At 25.2% G+C, this 12789-nt stretch overlaps 1 protein-coding gene across 1 annotated transcript in view; it reads right to left on the reverse strand.

Moving 5' to 3' along the window:
• The window catches only part of LOC145849220 (dynein axonemal heavy chain 10-like), a 72888-nt gene extending 60578 nt beyond the window's left edge, over positions 1-12310 (reverse strand). Inside the window, exons 1-11 of the mRNA XM_082954356.1 lie at positions 12202-12310; positions 10680-10783; positions 10188-10294; positions 8691-8851; positions 8326-8559; positions 8003-8091; positions 3391-3534; positions 2901-3057; positions 1967-2171; positions 1496-1656; positions 59-235 (exon numbers count right to left, since the gene is read on the reverse strand). Coding sequence (XP_082810482.1) covers positions 59-235; positions 1496-1656; positions 1967-2171; positions 2901-3057; positions 3391-3534; positions 8003-8091; positions 8326-8559; positions 8691-8851; positions 10188-10294; positions 10680-10783; positions 12202-12273 — 1611 coding nt within the window. The 5' untranslated portion in view covers positions 12274-12310. The remainder of the gene's footprint in view (positions 1-58; positions 236-1495; positions 1657-1966; positions 2172-2900; positions 3058-3390; positions 3535-8002; positions 8092-8325; positions 8560-8690; positions 8852-10187; positions 10295-10679; positions 10784-12201) is intronic.
• Positions 12311-12789: the final 479 nt, after the last annotated feature.

Below are 12789 nucleotides of genomic sequence, written 5' to 3' on the forward strand. Positions count from 1 at the left end.
AATCATGTAAAAGATAAAATATGTAGTTTATGTCTTGTAAAACACTTAACAAACATACTTGTTTTCCTTGTTCAGATATCAACATATCATCGGCGTTCTGAAATCTGATGATTGTATGCTTCATCCGATTGAACAGAGATCTCTCCCATGCTATTGAGCCTGCAAGCGGTGGATGATTCTTTTGCAGGGGAGGTTCCTTGTATCCATTTTGAAATAAGTTGTTAATGATCTCCACCTTAAATATATGTTTGATATAATGTTCAGATAAACAGTAATTTACATAAATAATACATTTTTAACAGGAATACAATCAAAATCTCGTACAACTGTTTGCCTAATATGAGAAACATCATCAACTACACAACAAAAAGATTTTAGAGGCTGAAACAAAACGAACAGAATGTGCAATTGCAGAAACAAGATGAATTGCCCATTTAATGGTGAATGCCTCTTAAAGGGTGTATATAAAGCAACAGTCAGAGATAAGGAGTGCATTGGTTCTACGGGAGTTTCTTTCAAAACAAAGTGGCAACAAGACAAGTACAGCATCCTCAAAAAATTACAAACAACAGCTCTGGCCAAATTTACTACATAAAATATCTTCGAAATTAAATGGCAAATGCTATTTAAAACCAACTGTTCAGTACCCAGAAAGGCAGATAATTGCTCTATCTAACATCTAGAACGAATGGCCATTGCCGAAGCGGACAGAGACAAAACACTTAATGTAAGAAAAGAACTAACTTCTACATGCCCCCATTTTAGATCTAGTTATTTCAAAAAAAAAATATTGTTGTAATTTTTTGTTTATTAGATCATTCTAAGTTTTATTTATTACTGTCAGTTTATTTAGTTTATTACGAGTGTTTTTGCTTAGTTTTAATTTAACAATTAATTTCCCTTATATTTACGTAAGCACGTAATTACAATGACTAATTAATTACTAACTAAATACTTTCTCATTACTTGATCTTACTATAAAAATTTGTGTGCCTCATGCTATTTTATTGTTACTTAAAAAGCTCTGAATATCCCTTTAGGAGAAACAGTGTCAGCTAAAGTAACATTCGTTGAATAAAAAATATTTTAATGATTAAGCTCTTATATATTGAGCACTCTAACTCATACAGTTTTATAATTTATGTGATAAACAGTAAATAGTAATTCTGTTAAATTTTTAATAATTTTAGATAGCAACTTTGTGTTAAATACTTTATTTAATGTAGTTAGCTTGAAAAATATATTCGTATAAAGTAGGTAAATTTGGTTGTGATAGCATAACAGACTTTAAAATTTAAAAGTTTTATATATTATATACTTATATCAATCGTTAGAATGGTATATTAATCATATCTATGTTACTTGCCATTACACTTTACAAAGAAATATTTTTTTACAATTATAAAATAAAAGTGTCACCTTATGCTGTACACATATGGAAAGAAGCCTACCAAACTTTAAAATGTTATAAACAAAAGTATAAATGAAAACGAACTTCTTTCATATATTGAGCGAGTATATCATTGAACTTCTGCATCATCTGCTGATTAATTGCATCCCTACTTCTAATATGTCTAAACTTTATCAGCATGTCGAAGGCTCCTTCAGCGGATCTTAATGATTTAAATGACTCGTCTATAAATTTTTTTGCCTCGGCTGAAAAAAATTGTTACAAGTTTGTAAAAATATAATTAGAATTTTTTTCAAAACATTTGTGTATAAATTGTGGCAAATGTAACAAATTTACGTACAGTTGTTTATCTAAAAAACTAGCTTTTTTTAAATATTGTATTTTTATTTAATACAAACTAAACTTAGCTATAACATTTAAAAAAAATCATTTTAATATTTTCTTTCAGCAAGCAACTCTTGTGATTTAAAATAAATTTAAGTATCGTTCAATAAAGTTGGCTAAGACAAAATGTTAGAGTAAAAAAAATCTAGTTTTACTCATAGTAAACCAAACCTTCTATTTCAACAACTTCCCGATTAAACCAAGACATTAAAGACTTCCATTGGGGAGCACTTTTAAGTTCAAAGGGATCGTTTTTTACTGCTTCTAGTGGTTGAACTAGGCCTACAACTCTTTTTAAAACATCTTCGATTCGCTTTGGATCGCCAGTAACTGCTTTTAGTTCAGGTCCAAAAATGTTGTAAAACTCCAACAGCACCTAGTATTGTTACTAGTAGTCTTAGTTACTAAATTAATAAAAACTATAGAACTGTTATTCAAATTGCTAAAAAAATATGACAGTAAAAATACAAAGTTAACATGTACCTTTAAAAATTATTGTCAATAGTAAAATAGTGTAAAATATTGACCATTTTCAATACTAAATTAAGCCTGCTAATTAGTTTTGGCATTTTAATTCAAAGGACTAAAGGTTATATTTTAAATATTATATCCTTTATTTGTTTAGGCGTCTTTGGGTCAATTTATGTTATTAAAAATAATTTACTTTACTAGTATATATTCAATGAGTATAATGAAAATGTTTTTTTACATAATGTACAAGATAGAAGTAGAAATAAAAGAAAAACACTAAAATGCTACAAAATATCAAACTATTATAAAAAATTGATTACGATTAAAACAAAAACTTAAAAGATGCTTAAAAATATAAAAATTTCATTAGAATAGTACTTTGTACATAAATTAAATATATTCTATCTAGAGTACTTAACTCAAGTACAAGCTATAATTTTTCTTTAAAAAGTTTTTTATTCTATATTTTTACAATCGCATTACTCTTCGCTTTCAATCGAAAAATAAGACAAAAATTCCATTGTAAAATACTTTATTTCGAGTAAAAAAGAGTGATCAAATCATAACAGTATCAAGAGTATTTGTATTCGTTTAACAGTTTACAAACTTCTTAATAGTAAAGAAAATAACGAACTTGAGCCATTGTTTCAAGATCTTGACATATAGTCGCCATATGGTCAGTTTTTTCAAACAACCTTCTCCTATCAAACTCCCATCTGGCATCTCTACCAGATGCTTCAATTTTCGCTCTAACTTTGAAGTAAGTCTCTTTCCATATTGTTAACATCGATCTAATTTTGATTAAGTATTTAATATCGACTGTATGGTGAAAAAAGATTATCAAAAAACTCAAATATAGTTAAATTAGATAAATGGGTAAACTTTTCAGCAAATAAAATCTTGTAGACTATGTTTATGCTAAATGAGACTATAACATTATTCACAAAAAGAACTGAAATAATTATTAGTTATTCTTTATAAATAACTTTTAGCACAAACACTAGCTTGCATTAACTAATATTCTTTTTCAGTTATGCTAAGTTGCATATGTACTTAGAGCTATATACTCGATAAACATGGCTCTCTTGTTTAATATACATATTCTTCTAAACGGTCATATAAACCTTGCTTCAGAAGTCATGGTCTTGACTTTTTGAGGTGGATCTTGAAAAATTGTCCGGACATTGATAACTCTGATTACCCTCTCAGACAATTCCCAAGCAATTCTTTCCATTAAAGGAACCATGCGTTCGTCCTTGTTGTAATGTCTAAGAAAAAAATTTTGACTTTTATAAAATAGAAAAAGTACAGTTTGTAGAAAATTGTAACGCTGTAAATAGAAAAAACTAATTTTAACAATAATGCATCGTTATAAAACTTGCTTTACGCACCTTTTGATGATTCAATAGATCATAACCAAATCTTATAAAAGTAATAGTAAAAAACATTGAAAACTTGAGAGTTTATGGACGTTATGATTTAACTTTTTTTACTATTGCTATATTATTACTATTGCTTGATAATATTTAACTGCACTTCATAATAAAAGCAAACTTTTGATTTGTCGAAGTTGAGAAGTTAAGTAAAATAATATGAAACTATTAAAGCATAAACTTAAAACAGTTATAACTGTTATTGTATTGCAAGGCTCTACTTTAAACTAACTAAACTATTAATTTTATATATCAAACATTTTTTAAATGAAGGTTTAAAATAAGGGTAGGTAACTTTTCGAGTCGGCAGGTCAGATTTACCAGAAAACGTTTTATGCAATTTGGAAATTTTATAGAATAAAAACTTTAAAAACCATTTAAAAGCAAAACTGTATTAAAATTATGTTTTATAAAGCACTAACTACTGTTAACGAAAAAGTATTTGTTATAAAAAAGCTCAACTTTATTTATTTCACACAAATTATTTTCAAGAAAAAAGATACGTCGCAGGCCAAAGATTGCTCACCCTTAGTTTACAAACATTAACGTATATTCATATTTTTTTAAAGCACTGCATAACTAAAATACATGATTTCCATGTCTTATTTTTACTTTTTTACTTAGAGTTATTGTTGAATTCATAAAGTTAAATTTGTACAATATGAGTAAATTAGTTAACTAATAACGTTTTTAGTTTGTATCTTGAGTTTTGGAATTTTAATTTTTCAATTTCGAATTGTAAAAATTTACCTCATTTTGTTTAATTTAACAGGTTTATAAACTACTCTATCGTTTGCTTTTAATATCATTAAAATCAAAATCATCGTTTAACAGTTAAATAAAATATCACTTTTATTATTAATAAGCATAAATTAATTTTTATACTAAACTAAAAAGCTATCAGAAAAAATCAAACTTTAATCAGAACTACAAAATATACAGTTTTTAGCAATGCTTTAAGCAAGTTAAAAATGGAACTCATATAAAACAATTCTTTGTTAGACACAATAAAGTTTCTTTGAACTAAATATTGGTTTAAATTATACTAAACTCTAACGGACTATAATTTAATAATATATTAAAATCATCTAAATTAGAACTTTTGTTAAAAAACGGAATTAATAAACTTTTAAGTTACAGTATTTTTGTTTGTTTTGTAGGTTGAAACTCTGTAAAAGGTCCCTTAACTTCTCGCCAGTTTATAAATCTCTACAAATTTGCTTTAATTTGAAATAAAAAATCAGGTAATTGTAAAGTAATTTTCTTTACGACCCCGCAAACATATAAGAATCGTTAATCAATGTTTCAATTTAGCCGTTTAGATTAAGTTTGTGTTACGATAATTTTTAAGTAGGCTTTAGTCATAGTATAACGGGTTTTAAAAATTAACTTAAAGTTTTTTTAACAACTTAACTCAATTTGTAAACATAGGCTAAATTTAAATACCAGATTTCTTTTAACTTTTATAATGTATAAAACTATAGATTTGTTCCAATATAAAACTATATGGAGATCGTAAATTTATTAGACTAACCAGTTTAATAAAAATTCCATGAAATTTTACAATATATTTTTTATACTGCGATATAACTTATTTAATTTTATTAACATACATAAAAAATGTATTTCTAAAACTTCCAAACTTTTAAAAAGTAAAGAGTTTGTAATTTCCTTCAATCATATAAAAACTTATTATTAAAATGGTAGAATAATGCAGCTTATATGTAAAATAACTGATAACAACTTAATTATTTAAAAATAAATTTAGGCAATTCAAGTTTGTTTAGATTAAAAAGTTACTTGTTCTATTTATCCCCTTGGTTAAGCTTATTTGTTTTTTTAATGCTTAGGCTTATTTAATCCAAAAATTTCCTTATCATAGATAATTGTACTTAGAAAAACTTTAAAAAGTTAAACTACATTTCAAACAAAGACAAGTAAAAGTAAGAATTTAATTTAGTTTTTAAATGTGATCAACAATAAGTCTAACATTTCTCATTTTTAAAGGCTTTTTGTGTTTCACAAAAAAGATGATTTGTTTAAATTAGTTTTACCATTTATTCACAACTTTTTTATAAATTGTTTAAGTTAAAATAACATTATAATTAAAATTAAGGAAAATTATAAAATTAAACAGTTAAGAAATTATATTAAAAATTCGTTTTGCCTTTTACTTTAATAAACACTGTCATTTTTTTCGGTAAGCAAATTATTTTCAATGAACATCACAATTGATCTAATTTGTTTAAAGCTTTATGATTATAATTTGTCTAAGTAAAAGCTTTTACACAAATTACTTTTAAGTACATACACTTATTTTGAAAACCATAACAATACTTAAAACAAATTGAGTGTAAATTGCACAAATTTACTTGAGTATATAAAGATAGAAAGCTTTGTTTATCAAACCTTATTCGCTGAGTTTTACAAAAAGACAACTGAATAAAGTGAACTAATTTTTCAATTTTACTAAGTTGTTAGAGTATAAACTCAGCCATTAGTTTGCTTAATACTTAGTAAATTTCATCACAAATGTAAATAACTTTTTAAGCAAGTTTTCTAAGGTTTAAATGACTAAAGGCACTGTTGTGTTTATTTGAATATACAACAGACTTTTAGTCATTTTTACCTTTTAAAACACAGTCATTTGTGTTCAGAAGTAAATCTATAAGAAAAAAGTTTAAAAAAACGACTTTTTAAAAGGGTCATTAATTTTAAAAGTTATTTACTTTTTTATAAAGCAATCAGATTGTAGAACAGGCATTATAAAGTACTCAGAAAAAAAAGTTAGCTTACAAAAAAGTTTTTTTTTACTCACTTCTGAAAACAAGGTGCTTTTTATACATATTCAGCGTAATTTACTGAAAATTTTAAGTAATAGGTTATAAAAGTTTAAAACAAAACTCATATTTTATAACCTTAACTTGTTTTTTACATTTATATATTATATATTCTTTTGATCATGCTAAAATTATTTTTTTCCATAAATATTTAAGTTTTAATTGAAAACAATTATTTAAGTAAAACTACTTGCTTTTAAATAGATACCATATTTAAAATACACTACCGTAAATAGAAATAAAATAATTTATATATTAGAACTATGTACATGTGGTTTGTGCAACTTTACAACTGCTGTCAATATATGCACAGCATTTGGTAAGTTGCACCAGCCAAATTACATTCAATCAACGTGTTATGTTTACTGGTGCTAAGCATGCATTGGTAATTTTGTTACGATAAATAATGATACTAATAGCTTCCGAAAAAAATAAATAAGCAAATTTTTCAAAATTTTAATAGCTCAAGACTATGTTTTGTAAAAACAACATTAATTACTGTTGTTTAGAGTTTTACAAAACAAATTAAATTATATTCACAAAACATAAATAAAAACTATCATCAAAAAAGTTAAGACTCAATTTTTACTACATACAAAAGAAAACTAATTAAAACTTCTTATTTAACTTTCAAACTACCCCCAAACATTTTCATGTTCACTTTATTTTATTAAAGTTAGTAGCAACTTTGAAAATTGAACGATTAAACATAAAAAAATTAATTAAAGCACAATATTTTTTGTAGTTTAAACATTCTCTTAACTTACACTTTTAAAAACTGGAATAGTAATAAGTGAAATTTTAATTAATGAAAGTAAAAACTTATATAAAAAACAGTATTTAGTTGAGACAAGCTTGCTTTGTATAGTATATTAAAGTTTAATAGATAATGTACTTCATTAAGATCAAACTTAAGTAAGTATTTTGTGATGTATTATATAGTTTTTTTAGAACGTCTTAAATATCTGTACCCTAAACTTTCTGACATAAATTCAAAAACATAGAAAGTAGATTTTATAAAAACCTTTTTCAAGTTAAATTTTTGCATTTAATTATTTTTCACTTAGTTAAGAACAAACTGTAAAGATTAAATTTATATTGCTAGAAAACTTTTTTTAATCTTTAATGAACTAATTGTTTATTATCATTTTAGTTTCACCTTTCGGTAATTATGCCTTGAACTTTTAATTTTTTGGTTATAGATTTTGATTTATACCAAAAATTTGTATGAATTTTTTAAAGCCATGAAAAGCATCTGATACCTAAAGCTATTCCTTCTTACTAAGTGACCCTTAATACTTCATCAACTTTACATTCTACGTTGTTGAAAAAACTTTCAGTTTTCCTTACATATAATAAAACTTATGTTTTCTTTAAAATTATTTCACTAAGTAATTTATTTTTTGTAACATCGTACAGTAAGTACTAAAATATTGTATTTTGAAAACGTTTACAATCCAAACCTTGAAATAATCCAAACCATGCGCAAAGCATTCATCATAGAAGGAATTGTGTCTACCACTGTTTGAAAATTCGTTCCGTGTGATAAATTCTACAATTTTTCAACATAAATAAATTATATTACAACTAATTAAACTTCTTTTAAATGATTTTTGAAACTTTTATACAGCATAACATACTCTAAAGTAAAAAACAGTAACTGAACATTTTATTTACTATAGAAAAGACTAAATAAAATAACTTTCAAACATTTAGAAAACTAGTTTTATATAATACTCAATTAACAATATAATATAAACATGTTTTTCTATTGTAGTATCCCTACCTTAAAGTGCCTTTCAAGAGTAGTTAAAAAGCGCACGTTGTCTTTAGCTTCAATAAAGTACTTGTTAAGTTCATCTTTGCTCATTTGAAAGTTAGAGAGAGCAGTTGTGTCATTTTTAAGAGACAAAACATCCAACATCTTCAGCACTATAGGCAGCTTCAGTTGCTCGGTTAATGCACTTAATGAATTACTTCGTTCTCTCCAATAGTCTATTTCTGCTAATGGACCATTTCCCTAAAAAAAGATAATGATCGTACCTTCTTATAAGTATAAACTTTTATGATACTGTTTACTTTTAGAAATTTTCAACACTATTTGTTCAATACAATTTCCAATTAAAAAACTATAAAACATATAAAACTAACTATGGGAGTTTTATTAAGTTGCTGTTCAATGGCTGTGCTTATTTGTTGCTGCCAATACCCGCATGTGTCTTCCAACTCATCAAACATACCTTCTCGTCTCGCCAAATCTTGCACTTCTTCGTCCTCATCGAACAAGTGAGGAATCACTAATCTTATGTCTCCTTTAAAATGCTACAAATTAACACTTCACAATCATTTTGTTAACTACATTAATTGTCATAGATATAAACACATTTCATTGTTTTTTGGTTACACTAGGGGAGGGTTTCCCAAACTCATTTTTATAATTACCCCCTTGGAAAAAATTAAAATAATAATCGCCCCTCCCCTATCATTCAGGCGTCATTTAGTTGTCAAATTTCAAAAAAAAAATATTTGCGGGCCGCAGATGTAGTTTTAGTTATAACATAACCTTTTTTTACTCTTCATTACCAACCCATAGAATATGAAATGTAAGTTAGTTAATTACCATTTACATTTTTTTTCCGCCTTACTAGTTAAAAATCAAATAACTAATTAGGAAACAAAATTAGTAAAATAGAAAGCTAAAATTTAAGAAAAATTATAACTGACAAATACTTTTAAATCGTCCCTCCCCTCCTTTTGTCCCCTTACTAGTTATTATCAAATTACAAATACTCCCTTATTAGTATTACAAATTTTTCTACATGTAGGAATTATCAAAAAAAAACATATTCTACGCTTTTTAAGACAATTTAAAGAAAGTTTTATGGTGGCGCATCTTGATTTTCTGCAATTTTTTATCATTACTTGTTATTTTAATTTTTTTTTTTTGAAAAAATCAAGATGCACCACCATGAAACTCTCTTTATACTGTCAAAAAACGCGTAGAATATGTTTTTGTGATGATTGCTATATGTACAAAACTTTCAGGCAAAAACTTGAAGGTCTAAATATAAGGTCCCATACAATTAACATCGGGGTTGTTTTAAGAAAAAATTTATATAGTCTCTATCTACACTTATTCAAATCTTCTAAAACTTTGCACAGGTTGTTTTTGTTGTATTTGATAAGGTGAAAAAAATTCCAGCTGAAAATTTGAAGGTTTCCAATTTTATAAGCACCCTAACATACAATTGTCTCTTTAAAATCATAACAAAGTGCTTCAGGATTGAGTTTTTTTTACAAGTTTAAATAACACTTTATCTAAATATTTGAAACTTTACTAAAATAAAAATAACTCAAAGAAGCTTTTTTTAAGTCAAAGCTAAAAGTTTACAAATATACAATAACGAAACAGTATAAAGTAAAACTTAAATCAAAATTACACATTTAACCTCTTTTAAAATTTCTTTAAAGTACTGAAAGTCAACGTTTTATTATCACAAAAGTAAATAAGTACTTTTATTCATAATACTAAAACTTATGAAAAGCCTAAAATTTAACTTGAAACTCATTACAACATTTGGAGCTGACTGAGACACTTTTATATAATATACTAAACATTTAAAATTTAACTTTATACACTAACACAACCTTCTAGCTGATATATAGTTCTCTGCACACTTGTAGCAAATTTGTTTAATATTACAACAAACTCATCACGCATCAACACTTTGTTTTGAAACTCTTCGTGCTGAATTCTATTTTTTATTAAACATAATAAAGTAATTATACAAACAAAAACTTTATACTAAATAAAATAATTTACCAACTGTAATGCAAACATACATTTTTTCTGATGTTATGATACTAAAATTATAACAGCTAATAACTTTTATTTAAGGTCTTCAATAAGTAAAACCTTTATTTTTTTAAAGCTTGACTATACTAACAGTTTTTTTACATAAAAACTTTAACTTACGGAACATTGGTTTTTTAAACTACAAAACTTTTTTTTAGATTTGATCTATTGAAATCTCTCTTTAAAAAAAGCATAAGTGTATTCAGATAGTATTATAAAGAACACTACAAGGTATTTGTTTAACACCAAAACTGTAAGTATTAGCAATTACAAATTAATTTAACCCGTCATCATCATCATCTTCTTCATCAACTGGCTGTTGACTAGCTTTTGTTGATATTTGTGAAGCTGTGTTGTGCGCTCCAAATGCCAAAAGAGGCTTGAATACCTTAAAAATATTTTAGTAAAAACAAATACACTTATTGAATGTATAAGTCTAACTAACATAAAACAATAACAATGAGCATAATAACATATTTACAATGAAATTGTAGTCTAGACTGATTCAAACTACAGTATGTTTTTTGATTGGTAACAAAAACTTATAACAACATTTAAACTACTTCCAATTTTTCATAACTACTCATGATCGAAGTTTTAAAATAATATTTAGTTTAAACGAGCTATTTTTGTACGTAGTTGTATTAAATACCAAAATTACAAAATTTTAAGGTACTCTAGTTTTTTTAATCAATAATTCTTTGATGATAGAAAAAAGTCTTCATACTTAAAAAAGTTAAAAATAACCTTTTTTTAGTTTAAAAGAAAAAAGGTTAAAAATAAGTATTTGTTATTTACAACATATACTATTGCATAGCATATAACAAAATGAATGCTTATTTGTTATATTGTTTTATATTACTACTGTTGTAAAAAATTCAACATAAACTTTTTTGGAAAGTATATCTGATTTTTTACTTAATGTTAATCTTTTCTTTTTACCTACAACAAATTTCACGGAAAACCTCATTATTTTTTTTTGTAGTTTTCCTAGTAAATACCACGGTACTCAAACTTCAACTTTTTATCTCACTTGTGTGTGACTGACTTTAAACTTTATATTTGCTAAACAATACCGATTTATATGAATTAAAATCACTATCAAAAACTATAGAGTAAGCATAGAAATACGCCAAGAAATAATAAATGGATGTGATGAATCTGTAACTATTGTTTTAAATATTATAAAACAGAACGTGTTCAAACTTAAACTAAAAAGCACACTTGAAATAAAGAAATTAAAAATTTATTATACTTACTTTACAATAAACTTTACAACTTCCTTTACTTTTTTCAGTATAGAAAGAAGAAAAAATTATTTCACTTATTAGGGAATTTGATTTCATTTTTACTTATCATTTTACTGTCTAATATTTAGCAAACCACTCAGCATTATAAAATTCTTAAAAATTATTTTTAGAATTCCATATAAAATAAAACTATTGTCTCTTATTTTTTTAGAAATATATTCTTTCTATACAAAAATAACTAAATTATTTTTACGGATATCATACTTATATATTCCTAAAAATAAAAACTGTTTAAATAGTAACTTTTTGATCAAATTCTAGTTGAAGTAAAACTAACCAATTAAAAATTGTACAATATTATTTTATTAATTTTTAATATTGGTTAATAAATAAAGATGTGCAAATTAAATATTTTATTTACAAACAGGTTTCGGTGACAAAAAAAATGCAACCTCCAATTGCAACCAAAAATTGCAACTTTTTTAGTTTAGACAAATAACTATATAATATTGTCTAATAAAAACTACTTAATTTAGAACAAAATTTCTAGTCTAACATAAGTAAGTGCTTGATCAATCATATGAAGAGGGGAGTCATCAATAACTCCGCACTCAAGATAACCAGGCATGAGCAAATTTGCCTCGTCAATGTCGCTAGGTGTTGGTATTACTGCTGAAGAATTGCGTGTGAAGTAGCAATAAGTCTAATAAAAAAAAATTAAATTAAAATTTAATTTATTTAGTGATTATAGTATTTTTAAATTGAGAATACTGTAGTAAAAATTTTACAAATTTTAGTTGAAATATAATTTTCAAAAAACTTACTCCTAAAATAGAAAAAGTTTGTGTTAAAACTTAATATTAATATAAGCATAAATAATTAAGTTTTTCAACAAATTTCTTTTATATATGATTTCTTTAACATACTTAAAAAGTTTAGAGCCAAACAACAGTCTGCTAATTTAATCATTTTATCTTTGAATTGTTAATAATTAACCTTAAAAATACTACACTAAATTGTAAAAATTAAACATACTAGTTTTAAATAATGTTTGGTAATAAAAGATCACAACAACAAACGTTTACTTTGAAAACAAAAACTTTTAAAAGTTCTAAATTTACAAAACTAGTGACTTTTTCTATGT

The sequence above is a fragment of the Thalia democratica genome, chromosome 1 (assembly GCF_965202585.1).
Source record: "Thalia democratica chromosome 1, ktThaDemo2.hap1.1, whole genome shotgun sequence".
Lineage (NCBI taxonomy): Eukaryota > Metazoa > Chordata > Thaliacea > Salpida > Salpidae > Thalia > Thalia democratica.